Below are 22,854 nucleotides of genomic sequence, written 5' to 3'. Positions count from 1 at the left end.
TAACGGTGTGCGAGCCTCGGTCCTCTGATTGGGCCCATTTCCCATTCAGAGGGATAAATTGTTAAGTTTTCAGTTATCAGTAATTTTTATCTAGTTGAATAGGAAACCAAATTTTATGGAGTTAGTAGGAGTAGAATCAGGAAATTATTTGTGCGTGTGAGTTCAAGTATAGTGAGTTCTATTAAAGCTTATGTGAGTGTTTCTGAAGAGTCCAAGTTTGAATATTGTTGAAATGGTGAGTGCCGAACTTTTTTTGTTTTTCTTATTAAGCTCATAATTTAATTTCATAGAATGACCGAGGGCCAAATTTAAATGCAGCAAGTTAGCAGGTTCCCAAAATGTATAGATTAAAAAATTGAGTATGTCTTCTTGACCTGAATCGATTGCTGAATAACTTTGTTCTGTTTGAAAATTCGACATGTTACCTGACTTTTATTAATTCGTTCTATTTACTTAGATTTCAATAAACCTGAAGTTAAATTTTATTAGTAGTTCTCATCGAATTTCCATCTAGCTGTTAACCCTGTTGTCAACGTCTGCAGTAGCAAAAGTCTTCGGGGTGATTTGCAGCATTCATTTAGGATTTTCGTTAAATAATAATAATTATAAATTAATTAGCATTTGAATAAATGCATTCTCTATTTAATTCCATCTGCAGATTATCTTCTCTCGTTTTGAGAAAATATATGGAGTAAAAGGACAGGTTTCTGGAATGGTTGTTGACTATTAAACATGGGTACTATTTATCTTATATATTTATTTAAGATATACATAGGATTTATTATTTATTTATTTATTTGAGATTAAGGTTTCATTTTGTGTGGGCTAGATGGAAGAGAGGGCTCTTATTTCTTCAATTTCGCCCACATCACTTTTATTGTAAAGTGTAAATAAAAGTCATTCATCTATCTATCTATCTATCTTTGATTTAGATAGTCTTAGGGCCGGTTACACAAAAGCTGATTAAATTTTAATGGTGATTAATTCCACGAGAACCAATCGGAGAAGCCGTCTTTTCAAAAACGCCTTCTCTGATTGATACTCGTGAAGTTAATCACGGTTAAAATGTAAGCGGCTTTAGTGCAACCGGGCCTTACGTTTTAGATTGATAGTGGTACCAACCACGGTATTTAGATCTTCTTCTATATACCGTGGTACCTACAATATATACCACTATCAATTAAAAGAGAACCAATCTAAGTGGTAGCCATGTAGTTTTACGTTAAGCTGTGTTTACACCAAAGTTATTAACAAAATGTTAATAACTTAATCCTTATAAATTCTATTAGATTGAACGGAACTTGACAAACACATAAGCACATCATTTTTATGCTAAGTTATTTTGAATCTATAATGCCGGAAAAATGAACATTTTGTTAATAACTTTGGTGTAAACGCAGCTTTAGTTCAAGATTCAATATTCAAGATTCAAGATTCTTTATTGCCAGAACAACTTTACATTGTATGAGCACGTTAGTTACTGTAGACCTAACAAAACTATCATCTTTGATGGGAGGCTTTTGACAAACCCAGCTGTTCCCATTCTTAATTCAATACAGAACTCTGTTTAAAAAAATCACAACGTAATAAATTGAATAATAGGATTGTGATATTTCTTTAAAATAACTTTAGGACGTGAGTTAACATTCTCATATTCTAGGAAAGAGTATCAATTGCAATTCATTTCACCAAAAACACAAAACAATACAAAGATGTGGACAGTTGGAAAAAAATCTGGTTTGGTACACTCACACAACTTTCCTTGCTCATTGACCTATAAGCCTCATTCTTGAACGAGGATGATCTAGGGGAATAACATTATGACGATTGGCGGCTAAATAATTTTATTAAAACTATTGATTATATTGATTACTAAAATGATTATACTATTGTCATTGTTTTCAGAGTACATTTTCCTTTGTTTGAATTATCAAATTTGAGGATTTTTTTTTAAGTTGTCAAAACAGGTGTTCTACAAATAAAATATCAACGTGTGTTCTTTTGAATAAACTGCTCTACCCACCCCTCAAGTACGAGAAGAAGGTTACAAAGTAAATTTTTCAAGGATGGGGTGGACCCCCTGTTAGTTTCTCAGGGAGGAGACTCATGCTTCTTGATAGAGCTGATATATAACTATACAGGGTATGAATTTGAAAAAAATCGGTCGTCATTTTTGAGAAAATCGTGAAAAACATGGTTTTTTAGTAATTATCCGCCATTTTGCTCAAGAATATTACGGAGCTCCTGCAATTTTCCCAGAAATGAGACTCATGTCAGTTGATAGGGCTTATGAATAGCTATCGAGGGTAGTCTATAAATTTGAAGAAAATCGTTAGAGCCGTATTCAAGAAAACCGTGAAAAACATGTTTTTTTAGTCATTATCCACCATTTTCTCCGCCATTTTGAATTGAATTTTATTGAATTTGTTATTGTCGGATCCTCATGGTATAAGGACCTTAAGTTTAAAATTTCAAGTCAATCGGTTAATTAGGAATGGAGTTATCGTGTTCACACACACACACACCACACACACACACACACACACACACACACACACACAAAAAAAAAAATCATGTTTTTGGACTCAGGGGACCTTGAAACGTATAGAAAACATGGAATGAAATAGAAAACATGAAGATTGAAATGCATTTATCGCGGAAAAATTGATTGGGCACTGCTACTTCAGAGCTATTCCTGGTACCTCATTTTTTTTTGGAAAGCAATACTTTCCTTACCTATGGTAATAGGGCAAGGAAAGTAAAACACATGTAATAGCGTGATATTGAGAGGCTAGTATTGTAGTTGTTTTTGTGTATCTTATATTATTTTTCAGGTTTTTGAACTGGAATGAACTTTAATTTTTACTGTTTGTTGAACCCTGCGTTTTTAGTGTGAGAATTGACTCTGTCTTGTTTGAATTTGCTAACTTGTTGCTTAGTTGTCAAAATTAAAGCAATTTTCGTGCATTTTTCAAGTACAGTTTCAATTTCATGTCGAAAAAGCCACTGTATTTGAAAATTGTACGAGAATTGACCTTTTTGCAGCTTTGGCTTTTCCACTGGAAGTTATGCTCAACGCTCGTGGAGGGGGAATAATTTTCAGTGAAAAGGCCTCAGTTCGAATTGAGACGTAACTGGGAAAACATGTAACGGTGTGCGAGCCTCGGTCCTCTGATTGGGCCCATTTCCCATTCAGAGGGATAAATTGTTAAGTTTTCAGTTATCAGTAATTTTTATCTAGTTGAATAGGAAACCAAATTTTATAGAGTTAGTAGGAGTAGAATCAGGAAATTATTTGTGTGTGTGAGTTCAAGTATAGTGAGTTCTATTAAAGCGTATGTGAGTGTTTCTGAAGAGTCCAAGTTTGAATATTGTTGAAATGGTGAGTGCCGAACTTTTGTTGTTTTTCTTATTAAGCTCATAATTTAATTTCATAGAATGACCGAGGGCCAAATTTAAATGCAGCAAGTTAGCAGGTTCCCAAAATGTATAGATTAAAAAATTGAGTATGTCTTCTTGACCTGAATCGATTGCTGAATAACTTTGTTCTGTTTGAAAATTCGACATGTTACCTGACTTTCATTAATTCGTTCTATTTACTTAGATTTCAATAAACCTGGAGTTAAATTTTATTAGTATTTTTCATTGAAGTTCCTGACTTAGTTGCTAGCTGCTAGAATAGGTGACAATTATTAGTTAATGATGATAATCTGTGCATTTGAATGAACGAATAGCTAAAGCTCCCAACTAAACAAGGATTCAAATACCGGTAGATGATTTGATAGCAGTAAACTTTAGCAAATATTCAAGAAGAGAAGAAACACCCCCCTCCGTTTACACACAATAATTTTTATTATCATTCTAAATATCTATATCAACTATCTATAAGATACGGCTAGAGGTGAAGAGCTACTGGCATAAGTGAAGCTCTGTAGAGTAGAGACTTATCAACTGTTTCTAAATCTTAAGCTAATAATTTGAAATTGAATCTTTTAATGCAAACAATGTAAGTATATTCCCAATAAATGCTATCAATATTGTGAATCAATCCTGACAATCTATATATATATATATAAAAAAGCGAAATTGCACTCACTCACTGACTGACTGACTCACTCACTCACTCACTCGCAGAACTAAAAATCTACCGGACCAAAAACGTTCAAATTTGGTAGGTATGTTCAGTTGGCCCTCTAGAGGCGCAATATTTTAACTCTAAGGGTGGTTTTTAAGGATTTCAAGTTCGTCTTTTAGTTTGTATATTCTTCAAATTCTCTTCATTATAATTGAAAAAAGGCCATACCATACGTTACTATAGAACTATAATCTAGAGAGAGTACCTCTTCGAAACAGTATTGTTAACTGGTAACTAAATTAATAATTTTGTCAGGTTGGCATCAAGTTGAGTTAACTTTGTTAGGTTGGCACCAAGTTGAAGATTGAAATGCATTCATCGCGGAAAAATTGATTGGGCACTGCTACATCAATCAGAGCTATTCCTGGTAATATTATATTACTAGCCGTCAGGCTCGCTTCGCTCGCCATATCCGTTTGGCCAGACGTATAGTCTGTACCCCCGACTGGATCGTCCTAACATATGATAAAAATGCTCAAATGGAAAATGCAGGCGATTGAAGCGAGCCTGCTGATCTCATTCTTGGACAATCCAGTCGGAGGTCCAGGGGCGGAGCCCCCTGGCTAGACGGATATGGCGAGCGAAGCGAGCCTGACGGCTAGTAATGAATATTTTTAAAATTTGAAAAAATTTTGATCTCATACAATAATTAAGATGGAAGTAGTAGTTGTGAAGAATTGAATTATTATCCGGCGCAGTACTCATGTAGACAGAATTATCATATTACCTTATTAATGCAATACATCTAATTAACTTGTTTGTCATACGTTTTTCAATAGGAGAACCATTTGTCTATGACGCAAATGGAAAAGACAATGCTTCAAAGAGTAATTGTTACAATAGTTTCGGCATGGCAGTATCATATTGAAACTGAAAATATTGCTGCAATGAACTCACTTAAAATTGTCAGACTTAGTTGAACGTGAATCATTGATATTAAGGCTGTGCAAAGGCTAAAAATAAACTTTCTACTCGTGATATTTTTCAAAGTTTTTCGATTTTTTTATCATCAAGCTATCAAAATGGAAACATTTTCTCAGGAAAAAAAATTTTTTCTGATCGTATTGAATGAAAAAGACTAAGAAATTGTCAAAAAACCACTGATTTATTGATAATAAGAAAGACTGTTCATCAGAGATTGACAATGGTGTAATAACCGAACCGGTCTTTCTTATTATCAATAAATCGGTAGTTTTTTGACAATTTCTTAGTCTTTTTCATTCAATATGAATAATTACCACAATATCAACTTCTCAACTACACAAAAAGTTTTTTCTGATCATTACTTTTTGAGATATGAGCGCCTAAAGATTACATTTTTGGGACAGAACATTTCAAATTCGGTAAGAGATAAATTCATGAGATTCAAAGGATAGATTTTTCATGGTATTGTTGGTCTAATAAAACAATTTTCTTTGGAAAATATCGATTTTTAAGATAGTTACTCAATCTACTAAAAATAACTTTTAGTTGAGTTATTTTTGGTAAATTGAATAGCTTTTCCAAAAATTGATATTTTCATTTTACTAGATCAACAATACCATGGAGAATCCATCCTCTAGATCTCATGGATTTATATCTTACCGAATCTGGAATGTTCTGTCCCGAAAATTCAGACTTCAGGCGCTCATATCTCGAAAAGTAATGATCGGAAAAAATGTTTTCCTGAGAAAAATTTTTCATTTTGATACTCGTAGCTTGATGATATACAAATCGGAAAACTTTGAGAAATATTACGTGTAGAAAGTTTATTTTTAGCCTTTGCGCAGCCTTATAGTTTTCATTATAATGACAGTATTCGTGTACACTTGTGTTGCTATCCTTGTCTATTCATTTATAGCTGACTCACATTCATGTAAAATTGCTGTCTCCTTTCTCTTTAGGGCTACTTGTAATATAAATAGAAATAAAAATTTCAGTACACTTTTTTGAATTATTTTATCACATCATGTTTTAACATTCATGCCATTTTCAAGTTTTATGAAGACTTTCATAACACTGAATGTTGAAACATGTTGTGATAAAATAATTCAAAAAAGGGTAATGAGATTTTTATTTCTATTTATATTACAAGTAGCCCTAAAGAGAAAGGAGACAGAAATTTTACATGAATGTGAGTCAGCTATAAATGAATATGTACAATTATATAAGTTTTTATGCAATACATCAATAAAAAACACTAAAACAAAAGATACTTATTCACACAAGTCTTATAGATTACAGAAAATCATTACGTACTGTATAATATGTTTTATATCCTGGTAATATGATAATCATATACGGTAACTAATACAAAAAACTTAAAAGATGGAGGAATGAATATAAGCCTCACAAAAGTGTGTGTGAATTCTCTGTTACAGAAATCATTTAAGAAGATAATTGAACGAAATATTGAACGAAAAACCAAATTAAATGCTGTAAATCACCCCGAAGACTTCTGCTACTGCAAATATTGACAACAGGCTAAACAGCTAGATGGAAATTCAATGAGCGCAACTATTCAAAAATTTATTCAAAATATTCGCAGTAGCAGAAGTCTTCGGGGTGATTTACAGCATTTAATTTGGATTTTAGTTTGATAATTATTATTCAATCACTTTTCAACAATTAATTACGACATAGCAGTCAAGTAAATTGGAAATTAATACCTGACTGCTATGTCGTAATTAATTGTTCAAAAGTGATTATTTAACAAGCAGCTCGTAATGGAATCAAATATTGAAGAGAATTATTATTCATACATTAGCATTTGAATAATTACAATATCTCAGTAATTTCCTAGCTTAGTTGATAGAATAATTATTTTGTCTTTCAAGAGTTGGGTTTTTAGAGAATGGAATCACATTATATAAAATAGTGAATATGGATAGTGAAAGATTTCATTCGACAGAGCAGATAGCGCTATCATTTTCCACCTCCGCAACATTGCCAGATCGTTTTTCAACAATGTAGCAATATAAGTAATTAACAAGATAGTCTACTTTTAATCTCAATTTTGGAAATTGATGACCAAATAACTTAAAAATAAATTCTCTTGACGAATAAGATATAATTGACTAAGAAAGATTGAACAGTTGATACAGTTTGCCTCAGGGAAGAAGGAAAAGCTTCCTGACATAATTTTCCCTGCGGAATATAAATGGAATTTATACTCACAACTATTTTACTCAAGGTTGAATGGATAGTATCTTGAAAAATTAATATTTTGTTTTCTATTTCTAAAATATAAATGTGTCTCGTCGACACTCTGTATTACTTCTGATATAACGGTATCAGTTATAATAGAAGGCAAGGGAAAGGCAGATAATCGGCAACGCTTTTCTCCCAGGTATCTTTCTTGACTGCCATTATAACGGGGACATTAGTTGGAATGTTGACAGCCTGACGTCAATCTATTCTATGACTTCAAAACCAATAAAGTTATTTGCTGATGTTCACAGCAGATGTTTTCACAATGAAGATCGTTTTTCAATACTTAAAACTTCGATTCTGATGTAGATTTCTAGTATTGGAAATTTATTATCTGTATACTTTGCTGTAGGCCGCATCACCACATTTAATTTATATTCATTGGTTTTGTGAGTAGATTATGAATTCTTTATTTACCGAATAAAGCCTGGTTTTCACTAGTAGAGTTAGTGGTCGAGTAACTGGCATACTAACTCTACCGAGCTAACTCTACTCTACTTACTTGGTTCAGTAACTGTTTTCACTACAATTAATATTGAGAATACTAGGTAAAGTGTGTTGTCCACGTTATAATGGCTGTGTTTGATTAGAAATTGTATTGCTATCTTTGTCTATCATGCAACAAAGCGGATAGTGCTATCTCCATCCGCATTGCTCTGTTACCAGAGCGTCTTTTAACAATATAGAATTGATAAATAATTAACAAAATATTTCATTTAAATTATGAAAATTCATTATGGAATTATTGAAAATTGATATTATTTCTTGCTTAATAAAATAAAATTAATTATTTTGAACGAGAATGAATAGTTAATATTACATCAATAAACCTGTATCAGCTACCGTCTATTATAGAAGGCATTGACAAGACAGTGGATTGGCATCGTTGTTCTTCTATCTTTCTCTACTGTCATTATTATAACGTGGACCTCACTATAGAAGAAATTCATCTATTAGGGAAACAGTATCATGAACTATTTCTAATGCAGCTCAGTCTTTGATTGCCTTAAAATAAATTTTTATTACCTTCCAAGTTTTCAAGAGAAGTTAAGGAGAACTGTTTGTGAGAATGACATGTATTGTCATTTAGATGAATAAAATAATTATTTCAACATCCAGTAGTAAAAATATTCAGTTTTTGAGCTGAGTTTGGAGAAACTCAGAAGCTTAATAGTTCATCTTTTCATTTTTTGCTATTTAACGGTTCATATGACCGTATTTTTACTTTTCTTGCCCTATTACCATAGGTAAGGAAAGTATTGCTTTCCGAAAAAAATTAAGGTATCTCAATTTCTAAATTTCTATACGTTTCAAGGTCCCCTGAGTCCAAAAAAGTGGTTTTTGGGTATTGGTCTGCATGTGTGTGTGTGTGTGTGTGTGTGTGTGTGTGTGTGTGTGTGTGTGTGTATGTGCGTCTGTGTACACGATATCTCATCTCCCAATCAACGGAATAACTTGAAATTTGGAACTTAAGGTCTTTACACTATGAGGATCCGACACGAACAATTTCGCTCAAATGCAATTCAAGATGGCGGCTAAAATAGAGAAAATTTTGTCAAAAACAGGGTTTTTGCGGTTTTCTCAAAAACGGCTCCAACGATTTTGATTAAATCCATACCTAAAATAATCATTGATAAGCTCTATTAACTGTCTCAAGTCCCATATCTGTGAGAATTTTAGGAGCTCCACCCCATCTATGCAAAATTTGATTCAAGATTATCAAGTATCAGACTTCAGATACAATTTAGACAAAAAAAAATCTAGTGGAAAAGATTGAGCATGAAAATCTCTACAATTAGACTAATGTTCAGTAACATTCCCACCGAAAATTTAAAATACGCTCGAAATTTGAGAAAATGTGATTATTCAATTGCAAACTGTTGGCAACTCTTGATTCTATTAAAGGATCCACTATGAAGAGATAGCAAAACTCGTATGTATCCAGCGTTACTGTCCTGTCACCAGCTGGCTCAGATCTTTGTTTATAAGTGGACTTGAGATGCGCGTGGACACTAGCGTCAGGTGATCAATTTTCATAACGGCAAGGAAAGTTGTGTGAGTGCGCCACACCAGATTTTTGGAATATTTGGATGTGTCTAGCTTCGACCAATAACAGTGGAGCCCAACTTCAATTGGTCAACAGCTAATGGCCAATCGTAGGGCTTCATTCATTCTAAAAGACTCTCCTGCTTGAAGTTGAAATTTTCAGTTTACTATGAATCAATAATGTTGCAACAACCGAAACCTGCATCCAAAATATGTTTTATATCCTGGTAATATGATAATCATATACGGTAACTAATACAAAAAACTTAAAAGATGGAGGAATGAATATAAGCCTCACAAAAGTGTATGTGTGTGTGAATTCTCTGTTACAGAAATCATTTATAAGATAATTGAACGAAATATTGAACGAAAAACCAAATTAAATGCTGTAAATCACCCCGAAGACAACAGGCTAAACAGCTAGATGGAAATTCAATGAGCGCAACTATTCAAAAATTTATTCAAAATATTCGCAGTAGCAGAAGTCTTCGGGGTGATTTACAGCATTTAATTTGGATTTTAGTTTGATAATTATTATTCAATCACTTTTCAACAATTAATTACGACATAGCAGTCAAGTGAATTGGAAATTGATACCTGACTGCTATGTCGTAATTAATTGTTCAAAAGTGATTATTTAACAAGCAGCTCGTAATGGAATCAAATATTGAAGAGAATTATTATTCATACATTAGCATTTGAATAATTACAATATCTCAGTAATTTCCTAGCTTAGTTGATAGAATAACTATTTTGTCTTTCAAGAGTTGGGTTTTTAGAGAATGGAATCACATTATATAAAATAGTGAATATGGATAGTGAAAGATTTCATTCGACAGAGCAGATAACGCTATCATTTTCCACCTCCGCAACATTGCCAGATCGTTTTTCAACAATGTAGCAATATAAGTAATTAACAAGATAATAGAATTTATACTCACAACTATTTTACTCAAGGTTGAATGGATAGTATCTTGAAAAATTAATATTTTGTTTTCTATTTCTAAAATATAAATGTGTCACGTCGACACTCTGTATTACTTCTGATATAACGGTATCAGTTATAATAGAAGGCAAGGGAAAGGCAGATAATCGGCAACGCTTTTCTCCCAGGTATCTTTCTTGACTGCCATTATAACGGGGACTTTAGTTGGAATGTTGACAGCCTGACGTCAATCTATTCTATGACTTCAAAACCAATAAAGTTATTTGCTGATGTTCACAGCAGATGTTTTCACAATGAAGATCGTTTTTCAATACTTAAAACTTCGATTCTGATGTAGATTTCTAGTATTGGAAATTTATTATCTCTATACTTTGCTGTAGGCCGCATCACCACATTTAATTTATATTCATTGGTTTTGTGAGTAGATTATGAATTCTTTATTTACCGAATAAAGCCTGGTTTTCACTAGTAGAGTTACTGGTCGAGTAACTGACATACTAACTCTACCGAGCTAACTCTACTCTACTTACTTGGTTCAGTAACTGTTTTCACTACAATTAATATTGAGAATACTAGGTAAAGTGTGTTGTCCACGTTATAATGGCAGTGTTTGATTAGAAATTGTATTGCAATCTTTGTCTATCATGCAACAAAGCGGATAGTGCTATCTCTATCCGCATTGCTCTGTTACCAGAGCGTCTTTTAACAATATAGAATTGATAAATAATTAACAAAATATTTCATTTAAATTATGAAAATTCATTATGGAATTATTGAAAATTGATATTATTTCTTGCTTAATAAAATAAAATTAATTATTTTGAACGAGAATGAATAGTTAATATTACATCAATAAACCTGTATCAGCTACCGTCTATAGAAGGCATTGACAAGACAGTGGATTGGCATCGTTGTTCTTCTATCTTTCTCTACTGTCATTATTATAACGTGGACCTCACTATAGAAAAATTCATCTATTAGGGGAAAAATATCATGAAATTATTTCAATGCAGTTCAGACTTTGATTGCATTATGATAAATTTTTATTACCTTCTAAGTTTTCAAGAGAAGTTGAGGAGAACTGCTTGTGAGAATGTATTGTCATTTAGATGAATAGAATTATTATTTCAACATCCAGTAGTAAAAATATTCAGTTTTTGAGCTGAGTTTGGAGAAACTCAGAAGCTTAATAGTTCATCTTTTCATTTTTTGCTGTTTAACGGTTCATATGACCGTATTTTTACTTTCCTTGCCCTATTACCATAGGTAAGGAAAGTATTGCTTTCCGAAAAAAATTAAGGTATCCCAATTTCTAAATTTCTATACGTTTCAAGGTCCCCTGAGTCCAAAAAAGTGGTTTTTGGGTATTGGTCTGCATGTGTGTGTGTGTGTGTGTGTGTGTGTGTGTGTGTGTGTGTGTGTATGAGTGTATGCGCGTCTGTGTACACGATATCTCATCTCCCAATCAACGGAGTAACTTGAAATTTGGATCTTAAGGTCTTTACACTATGAGGATCCGACACGAACAATTTCGCTCAAATGCAATTCAAGATGGCGGCTAAAATAGAGAAAATTTTGTCAAAAACAGGGTTTTTGCGGTTTTCTCAAAAACGGCTCCAACGATTTTGATTAAATCCATACCTAAAATAATCATTGATAAGCTCTATTAACTGTCTCAAGTCCCATATCTGTGAAAATTTTAGGAGCTCCACCCCATCTATGCAAAATTTGATTCAAGATTCTCAATTATCAGGCTTCAGATACAATTTAGACAAAAAAAAATCTAGTGGAAAAGATTGAGCATGAAAATCTCTACAATTAATGTTCAGTAACATTCCCACCGAAAATTTAAAATACGCTCGAAATTTGAGAAAATGTGATTATTCAATTGCAAACTGTTGGCAACTCTTGATTCTATTAAAGGATCCACTATGAAGAGATAGCAAAACTCGTATGTATCCAACGTTATTGTCCTGTCACCAGCTGGCTCAGATCTTTGTTTATAAGTGGACTTGAGATGCGCGTGGACACTAGCGTCAGGTGATCAATTTTCATAACGGCAAGGAAAGTTGTGTGAGTGCGCCACACCAGATTTTTGGAATATTTGGATGTGTCTAGCTTCGACCAATAACAGTGGAGCCCAACTTCAATTGGTCAACAGCTAATGACCAATCGTAGGGCTTCATTCATTCTAAAAGACTCTCCTGCTTGAAGTTGAAATTTTCAGTTTACCATGAATCAATAATGTTGCAACAACCGAAACCTGCATCCAAAATTGTTTTGACATTATAAAGTCGTTTACAATCGATATTGGGGATGATATTTGATTGAATTTTTCAACTTTGACGTTTGATATGTGATTGATAATGAAAATCCAAGGATAGGGTAGAATTGCTCGGTACTATTTAGCGAGTGTTCCTTGAAAAAAAATGTACAAAACATACAAATATAAAGGTGCATACAGACTTAGGCTAGGCACACACCAGTTAGTCAAGACAAGACAAGACACGTTTAGTCACAATACTCCATATATGAAGACATGTCTAATTGCAATGACTGATCGGTGTGTGTTGCTTCATAAGCAGCTATGTTAAGTATTGTGACTATTGTGACTAATCGTGACTAGTCTTGTCTTGACTAACTGGTGTGTGCCCACCCTTATGGGCATACGCCACGGTATTTAGATAAAAACGGTAGGGGTCATGAAATGAGTGCGCAGTGGCCAGCCAGCTAGATTGCGTCATCGCCACCAACCGAGGTTTTTAACACCTATTGGCAATTTATGAAACGTATTTGTTGAAAACAGATGATTGGATATAAAATGACGTCAGCTACACCGGGAATTTAGCACAAATATGCGCGTGACACCTACCTTCTTCTTCTATTTTCTTTGTTGTGCATATTCTGTCTCTATTCCAAACGATGGACGCGTACTCCAAGTGACATCGGACGATGGAACAAAAGAGTGTCTTCAATGTTTGAGGATTTTTGAAGTTTCTGCCAATCCACCTTATTACACCAAGCTGTCTTCTCGCTTTAGCTACTATATCATCAATATGTGCGTTAAAAAGTAGTTTACTGTCAAATATGACACCCAGATCCTTCACACAGGTCACACGTTGAATTTGTCTGTCAGCAATGTTATACTGAAATCTCAAGGTATTCGTTTTTCTTGAAAAGCTCATTACAAATGTTTTGCTTACGTTGATGGGCATGCCATTTTTCATGGACCAATTCAAAGCTTGATTAAGATTTCTCTGCAATGACATTGAGTCTTCTTTAGAGCTAATTTTCCTGAATATTTTCAGATCATCAGCATACATCAGCACATGACAATCAAGATTCTCTACAATGTCATTCATGAATATACTGAATAGTAACGGTCCAAGATTAGAGCCCTGAGGAACACCAGATGTTGCTAGAAAGTTCTTAGAAGTAGCTCCTCTGAATCGGACTTGGAATGTTCTATTGGAGAGATATGATGTTATCCAGTTGACTAACAATTGATTGAAGCCGATGTTGGAGAGCTTCTTGAGTAGAATGGAGTGAGGCATCTTATCAAAAGCTTTTTCAAAATCCAAGTAGATTACATCAATCTGTTCCTGATTCTCTACACAAGGTCCAACTACAGAAAGAAAGTTTGACAGATTGGTTGCAGTGGATTTACCCGGCATGAATCCATGTTGACATTCTGAGATGGAGGTTTTTACATTCCTGAAGATCTGTCTGTGAACGACTCTTTCAATTATCTTTGCAAAAGGGTTTAGAATGGAAATAGGTCTGAAATCTTGTATATTGTTGGATCTAGACTTCTTGGGGATTGGAACAACAATGAAGTGTTTCCAGACACTAGGGAATATTCCCATTAGAAAACTGTTCCTGATGTATTGTATTAAACTGTTCCTAAATACAGATATAGTTAGAATAGCATCAGCTGATGTAAAGAGAATGCGTTTGTTCGTGGCGCATAAGTCTGTACTCACCTCTATAAATAAATCATATTCATGGTGTTTCATTACAGACCTCTGTGGGCTCCAGGAAAATGATGATTGGATTAAGTCACGTGATTTGCTCTGCTCTGATGATTAGCATCTTATTACAAAGTGCTCTCGCTTTGTTCTCAGTGAGTGCAACAAGATTCAGTTATCATAGTTTCATGCCATACATAGAGAGGCCCGAAAATTAAGGACTGAAAATTTTGTGAGGTGAACAACTACAAGACTCAACCTATTTCGGACTATGTGTAACCAATCTAATTATCTAAATTTGGGATAGGAATAGCACAATGCTACATTATTTTTCCTTCCCCTATCATTTTGATGATGTATACTTGATGGGCCATATGAATAAAGTTGAGCATTTGCTCATACTTCTAAAATATGGAGCATTTGCTTCATTTTCTATGAATAAACGTGAGCAAAACCTTTTGCTCATGCTCATCAAAAACATAGTTTGAGCATTTGCTCAAAAGTAAAAGCTTTTACTCAAAATTGTATGAATAAACTAGATCATTTGCTCAACTTTTGAAGCAAATGCTTGAAAAAAGGTGAGTCTAGTCTAGAGGAGCTTATCACCATTTGTTCATAGTAAAATGGCTCAACTAATTCGTATGAGGAAGAGGAAACTATACCAGGTACGATCACAATCAATAGTTGAGAACTATAATACTCTTTTTAGATTCAACCATGATATATATCACCATTATTCCTACAAAAGAATAAATACAAAAGCTACCTGTTATAAAGATAGCGCAATCTCAAAATAGGAAATAGGCATTTAAGAAGATGAGAGTGTAGACGATTATGAGAAGGCTATTGATATTATAAGAATATGCTGAAGATTATCATAGAGATGACATTTTTTCACGCTATTATTTCAAAATTCTAAACTCAACTAACCTAAAACTCTATTCATAAATAGAAAACAGAGCAGACGACGCAAACACAAGCGGTGCACCCTACTTGTATATTTAGCGCTTCCGTGAGCTATAAAAACAAACTAAGGCTACAAAAGCAAATCAGCCGATGAAAAATCTTTCAAATACGTGAGCATTTGTTCCAGAGTTCAGGAGCATAAGGTAAGAGTATAAGGTAGAGCTTATTCATATAAAAATGAGCAAATGCTTTTGCTTCTACCTTTTGCTCATGAGCAAAACCTTATGCTCAATGCTTTTGCTCATGAGCATTTGCTCTTGAACAAGGTGACCATCAAATAATGCTACCTATATTGTGGTCTGCGTTATAATGACAGCACTTGATTTACATTGATGCTGCTATTCTTATCCATCATTCGACAAAGCAGTTGGTGCTATCCTTCCTTATGTAGCTCGACAGTGTTGCCAGATCGATTTCAACAGCGTAGAGATATGGTTCATTAACAAAATATTCAATCTAGATTATGAAAATTCATTTTTCAATCATTGAGTCATATTTTTCTACGAATCAAATATAATCATTGATTATTCTGAACAAGAATGAACAGTGAATGATATGCCGGTATCAGCTATCCTCTATAGAAGACAGTGGTAAGGTAGGGAATCGGCAACGCTGCTCTTTTATCTTTCTCCTCTGCCATTAAAACACATGTTCCTCAATATGATCATAGATCAGCAAAATCAGTGAATGTTTGCCAATAATTTTCTATTAAGCCGTGTTCTCACTGAAAAAATGTTTGACATTCATGTTCGGCAAACATGTTTGTTGAGGAGCTCAGAGACAAACATTTTAAATAGTTTGGACAATCATTGTTTGTCAAACAAAAAATTACTGTTTTTCCGAACATTTTCAGTGTTTTCTGTAAAACATAAAACATCGGCGCAACCCAAAACCTGTTCTTCCCACAAAACCTGGGTTTTCGTTTGTGTGTAAATGCCGTCGTCGACCATGACATGGAGAGGATCTCAGATTGGGTAGAATTCAATTTGTCTGAATGAAGACAAATTAGTTGTGTTTTTTCTGGCTCTAAATTTTGTAAAATTACTCAAACATTTTCCAATTGATGGTGATATTTTTGTTTTTTATTCTGTTTCCAACCGTCAAAATTAAAAAATCTTAGTTTTCGTTGTTTTTGAGTGAAAATGGACTAAATTTTAGTAAAGTGAAATCATAACCCTATTTTGGACTTTTAAAATGTTACCTATCTAAATTTGCGAGAGAAATAGTAAAGGAGTATCCTTAGTTTTTCTCTCCCAATCAGTGTTTCTTTGTAGAAAATATAAATAAATGAAATAAATAAATAACATAAAATATTATGCTCATTATGTTTTCATGCGGGAGGTTCAGTTTATACTTTTTACTTTCCTTGCCCTACTACCATAGGTAAGGAAAGTATTGCTTTCCAAAAAAAATTAAGGTACCCCAATTTCAAGTTTTCTATACGTTTCAAGGTCCGCTGAGTCCAAAAACATGATTTTTGGGTATTGGTCTGTGTGTGTGTATGTGTGTGTGTATGTGTGTGTGTGTGTGTGTGTGTGTGTGTGTGTGTGTGTGTGTGTGTGTGTGTGTGTGTGTGTGTATGTCTGTGAACACGATAACTCCATTCCTAAATTAACCGATCGACTTGAAATTCTAAACTTGAGGTCCCTATACCATGAGGACCCGACAATAAGAAATTCAATAAAATTCAATTCAAGATGGCGGAAAAAATGGCGGATAATTACTAAAAATCCATGTTTTTCACGTTTTTCTCGAAAACGGCTCCAACGATTTTCTTCAAATTCATACCATGGATAGCTATTTTTAGCCCTATCAACTGGCATAAGTTTCATTTCTGGGAAAATTTCAGGAGCTCCGTAATATTCTTGAGAAAAATGGCGGATAATGACTAAAAATCCATGTTTTTCACCGTTTTCTCGAAAACTGCTCTAACGATTTACTTCAAATTCATACCATGGATAGATATTCATAAGCACTATCAACTGGCATGAGTCTCATTTCTGGTGAAATTCCATGAGCTCCGTAATATTCTTGAGAAAAATGGCGGATAATGACCAAAAACCAGGTTTTTCACGGTTTTCTCGAAAACGGCTCTAACGATTTTCTTCAAATTCAAGCCATGGGTAGCTATTCATAAGTCCTATCAAATGACATGAGTTTTTTCCTTGGAAAATTGCAGGAGCTCCGTAATATTCTTGAGAAAAATGGCGGATAATTACTAAAAAACCATGTTTTTCACGATTTTTTCAAAATAACTTGACCGATTTTTTTCAAATTCATACTCTGTATAGTTATTTATCAGCTCTATTAACTGGCATGAGTCTCCTCTCTAGGAAACTAATGGGGGGTCCACCCCATCCTTGAGAAATGGACTTTGTAACCTCCTTCTCGTGCATGAGGTAGATAGGTAGAGCAGTTCATAAAAAGAACACATAGTCGAGATATTTCATCTGTAGAACAGCTGTTTTGACGACTTTAAAAAAATCATTGAATTTCACAATTTACACAAAGGAAAAAGTACTCTGAAAACAATTATATATACACATATACGAAAGTCTGATCGTAGTTTCGAATATGAGCAAGGAAAGTTGTGTGAGTGTACCACACCAGATTTTTTATACTTTCAAATGGCGATATGATGATATTATTAGAAATATTTGATTCTTGAATAACAAACACACAGAATGAAAAGTTATTTGATCAGCTGTTTTAGAAAACTTGAAATTTGGACAATATGAATGTCAACAATGCTTGTCGTCGTCTACTGCGGAAATTTACGCACAAACGAAAATGCACCTTTACAAATATTTTGTTTGGTGACGCGTCCACACTGGCCAGGGGCAAACATTGTTTGTCAAACATAATGAAATTTGCCCAAACTGTTTCAACAAACATGTTTGTCAAACATTTGAAACATGGTCAGTGTGGACACGGCTTTGTAGGCCTAATTGTTAATGGTAATTCATATTATATGATAAGGAACCACAATTTTCATTACAATAACAGAGACTCAAATCAATAATTTTATTATTGATTCAATATTAATATCAATTAATTATTAATATCAATATAATTATTAATATCAATAAGCCAAATAAAAGTCACTTCATGAATTTTTTTTCTTATTTGGCTCCAAAGTTCTACAACCGGCTGCCCTTGGAGATAAGGCAGTGCAAGATACGATCAAAGTCTTTGAGAGATGTCAGGAGATTTGTAATGGAATGTGAGAATATAGATACTTTTTTTAGAATTCTCATGTAGACTTGTATATAATGATATTGTACAACATACTTCAAAGCTAAAATTGATAAATCATCGATACTGTTACGTAATATGTGTCACTTCATATGCGACTGTCGGCCTCAGTAACTACATTTTAGCGCTATAGTTTTGTAATCAATTTTATATCACCATCTCAAACAGGTTTAGTACCTCGAGATGCAAATACTCAATTATTGGCATTGCATTTTATTTTGTAGTAGTATTTACTCATGTTGTAAAATTTGTATTGCTTTTATTATGTATTTTTTAAGATGTTGTAATTTTATATTTCTGCCAACAAAACATTTCATTTCATTTCATTTCAATATTTATAACAATAATTTATAAAATTGAAAATCATTTTCATTTTTCAGGACTCTGAAAAAGTGAAAGGATGGACAGGTAGGCCAATTACTACACTAACGCTTCATGTGAGTCTATGCACCTTTGGTTTCTGCTGAAACCTTTTCATGACTGAATGTGACAACAGTGTTGCCATATTGAACATTTCCAGTCATACGGTCTTGCATCTAAAGATTGATTGAGAAAAGTATTTTTTATCTACATATATAAAAATGAATGTCTGTTCGTGTGTTAGTTTGTTCCCTATATACTTAAAAACTACTCGACAGAACGGCATGAAACTTTGGGAATATGTTGTGTGAATATTGGGGATGGTTCCTGACCAGAAATTTCAATAGGGAGGCTAATAATATTTTCTTATTAATCCATTTTACAGACCTATGATTTCGAAATTATCGGCCGAGCGGCTACCGAAGAACAGAAAGATGATCATGATTCAAGATCATGTTGTGATAATATGATTTAGCATCTAAAGTCAACAGCTGTAATAACAGATAAAGTGTGTACTGGTATTGAACCGGATGAAAGAGAGTTGCTCATATTGCATTCATTAATTACTGAAGAATGACAGAATAATTTACAATTTTTCTCGAATTTAGCTTAGCCAATTCATCCTAAAATGGAAGATGGGTAGAATATGGAATTCTGTGTGATTCATAGTATATCGCATATTTTCTGGACCATCTATTGACAATCAACAACTATGAACACATTGGATTCATCTCTGAAATACTGATTCAAACTATCTTTTTTCAATTCAACACTTTAGTGATAGATATTACTACCAATTGATTGAGAAGAATATGTTTTCGGGATAATAAATGCTGCATGACTAAGCACATAGGAATTCCTTATTGAGATGTAAATGGAAATATTGATTGTCAGATAAATTTTATGATTTACCAAATAAAGTCAAGTGTGACTTGAGATACATTGACTTTTTGGCGGTAGGAAGTTCGCCGGGCAAGCTAGTTATTGGATAGTTATTATTAAACGAAAATCCCAATTAAATGATGTAAATCACCCCGAAGACTTCTGCTACTGCAAATATTGACAAAAGGGTAAACAGCTGGATGGAAATTCATTAATTAGCATTTGAACAAGTGCAACTCCCAATTTCTTCCCATCTATAGACTGGCTGACCGCTATGGCTTTGTATAAAATGAGTGCTGCTATACAGACATTGTCAGTTGGGTGTAAAGGTATGCATTCCTGACCGGTAATTATTTATAATTAGTTATAATTTTTGTATAGTAGCGCTCATCGAATTTCCATCTAGCTGTTTACCCGGTTGTCAATATTTGCAGTAGCAGAAGTCTTCGGGGTGATTTACAGCATTCAATTGGGATTTTCGTTTAATAATAATTATTCATTAATATAGCATTTAAAAAATGCAACCTCCAATTTATTTCCATTTAAAGTATTATTTATTTATCTTTTTGAATTTCTCTTCAATATTATCTGGTGATTATTGAACATGCTGTGATTTTGACAATAAGAAATCATAACTGATTATATGAGAATGGAGATTTGAATGGAGGTTTCGTGCAGATGAATCCATCTTTGTAGAAAATTAGAGAATATTCTACGTATTCTGAATATTTTTCATTGATACCGTAATAAAATACAATTCAATCCATTATTTATTTTATTCACAGCGGTTTTCCAACTGTTTGATACTAATGGTGATGGATATATAACAGAGACAGATATGGATAAATTCTTTCAAGAGTCTGAGTATGCCAGTAGTTTTGAAGGTAAGTGCATGAGAAATAACGGAACGGTTTGAATCTCTTGAAAAAGATATTGGACTTCTATATAACATCATTGGTATCCACACTTTTGACCGATGTGTTTTATAGTGAGGTCCACGTTATAATGGCAGCATTATTTGATTAACATTGGTGTAGTTGCTACCCTTGTCTATCATTCGACAAAGCAGATAGCTCTATCCTTCTCTACCTCTGCAACGTTGACATATCTTTGAAATATATTAAATTTACACAATATATTATCCTAATTATGAGAATTTAGTATTGAATGAATGAGAAATATATATTCTCGAAAATATAGTTGATTATTTAAAACTACAATGAACAGTGTATATTACATGAGATATAGCCTACCGGTATCAGCTAATTTATTTTCTATAGAAGGCAGTGGCAAGACAGAGAATCGGTAACGCTGTTCTCCCATTTTCCTCCACTACTTTTATAACGTGGGCCTCTCTATAGAACCGCTTTAATCTTTGATTCCTATTAATTCAAACAGGTATCATAGAGGACTCAGAATCAAGCCAAACATACGCCCAATATAGGCGTGTTTACAGCGTTTTCCAAGCGTTCCCCAGCGTCTTTTGGAGGGTTTCTTTTCTCACGTTTTTCATTGACTTTTCGAAGCATTTTTTCTAAATTTCTCAAGCAAATTCATACTTGACAGAGTTAGATATCAATGTTTGATTGAGTTTTCGAAGCATTTTTCTAAATTTATCAAGTTGAGAGTCTAAATTCATACTTGAGAGGGTTAGATATGGATGTTTGTTAAGTTCACCACATCATTACTGTTTCAAATTTCAAATAATTTCTAGACTGAAATACAATAATTGTCATAATATCCTAACCAAGTCTCTTATTGAGAAATAACTGAATATTTTTCTGATAAAAATCAAGATTTTGCAACCCTGTGGTACATAATTCATAGAATATTGGTGATTGAATCGAACCTAAACGTCCTTTTAGACATTTTAACGGAAGGAAGAAAGCTCAAACGGAAAATACAGGCAAGAGAAGCGAGCTTGCTGATCCTTTTTCTGTATGACCCATCCGGGGGTCCAGGGAGCGGGGTCCCCTGGCTAGGCGGTTGTGGCGAGTGAAGCGAGCATGCCAGCTACAGTGAGTTCCACGTTATAATGGCAGTGGAGAAAGATGTTTCATTCTTGTCAGAGTCTTCTATAGACGGTATCTGGTACAGGTTTATTGATGTAATTAACGGTTCATTCTCGCTTAAAATAATCAATCAGATTATATCGAGCAAGAAATTATATTTTTCAATAATTTCATAACGATTCATTCACCTTTAAAATAAATCAATTGTATTTTATCAAGCAAAAAATATTATATTTTTCAATAATTTCATAATTATTAATCTTCATAATCAAAATGGAGTAATTTGTTAATTATCAATTCTACATTGTTAAAAGACTGTCTGGCAACAGAGCAATGTGAGAAAGAGACAGCGCTATCCGCTCTGATGAATGATAGACAAAGATGGCAATACCATTGCTAATCAAACACTGTCATTATAACGTGGATCTTACTTAGTAATAATATACAGGGTGATTCATAATTATGGTAAAATAATTTAATACGTGATAGTAGAGTTAAAAATAAGAAAAAAGTTCCTATAAACATATATCCATAAACGCTTCATTAGCGAGCTATACAGAGTGAAAGATTTCGCACGGAATTCAGTTCCTCTGGTGAAATACACCGATGCTGATTGTTTAGGGACTAGTTTTTGAAAAACTTATGCTGGATTCATATGGAAAAATATCTGAAAAATTGAATGAAACTAGTCTGGAAGCTGTAGTGGGAGTAGTTTTTGAGAAAAAAGTTGAAATATGCAAAAAATCCAAGTAGAAAAACACAGACTTCTACGTTTGATGCCCAATAACTTTCTTCAATGACCAGTAAAAAAATAATTTTTTGCGATAAAAATTGTACCTCTACTATCACGTATTAAATTATTCTACCATAATTATGAATCACCCTGTATATAATCATTCTTTGATATTTTTCAGAGAGCGCCAGGGCAAACATTTACAAGTTGATCAGGGAAAACGATGGCAAAGTGAATCTAGACAAGTTCCTTAGCGTCGCGGGAAGCTGGCAAAATAATGTAATATCTAAAAATATAATTTTAATAAACATTATTACATGAAATATTTTGCTGGATAGGGGTGTCCACTTTGTCTAGGTTGA

The 22,854-nt window shown here is 33.6% G+C and overlaps 2 protein-coding genes across 3 annotated transcripts in view; one reads left to right on the top strand and one right to left on the bottom strand.

The window, feature by feature from the left end:
* The window catches only part of LOC111049128, an 81,497-nt gene extending 71,174 nt beyond the window's left edge, over positions 1-10,323 (bottom strand). Inside the window, exon 1 of the mRNA XM_039425485.1 lies at positions 10,312-10,323. The gene's annotated coding sequence lies outside the window, so the exon portion shown is untranslated. The remainder of the gene's footprint in view (positions 1-10,311) is intronic.
* Positions 183-22,854, top strand: LOC120350759. Of its 2 annotated transcripts, XM_039425486.1 has the most exons (5): positions 7,677-7,713; positions 14,338-14,439; positions 18,886-18,913; positions 20,533-20,631; positions 22,674-22,854. In XM_039425486.1, exons 2-5 carry the CDS (start codon positions 14,359-14,361, stop codon positions 22,811-22,813), a joined length of 348 nt encoding a protein of 115 aa, XP_039281420.1. In that variant the 5' UTR covers positions 7,677-7,713; positions 14,338-14,358; the 3' UTR covers positions 22,814-22,854. The 2 variants fall into 2 exon arrangements, with proteins under 2 accessions (XP_039281421.1, XP_039281420.1); XM_039425487.1 differs by lacking the exons at positions 7,677-7,713; positions 14,338-14,439 and adding an exon at positions 183-235.

The sequence above is a fragment of the Nilaparvata lugens genome, chromosome 4 (genome assembly GCF_014356525.2).
Source record: "Nilaparvata lugens isolate BPH chromosome 4, ASM1435652v1, whole genome shotgun sequence".
NCBI lineage: Eukaryota > Metazoa > Arthropoda > Insecta > Hemiptera > Delphacidae > Nilaparvata > Nilaparvata lugens.
Note: the sequence above shows the minus strand (reverse complement) of the source record. Positions and strands in the feature narration are given on the sequence as shown.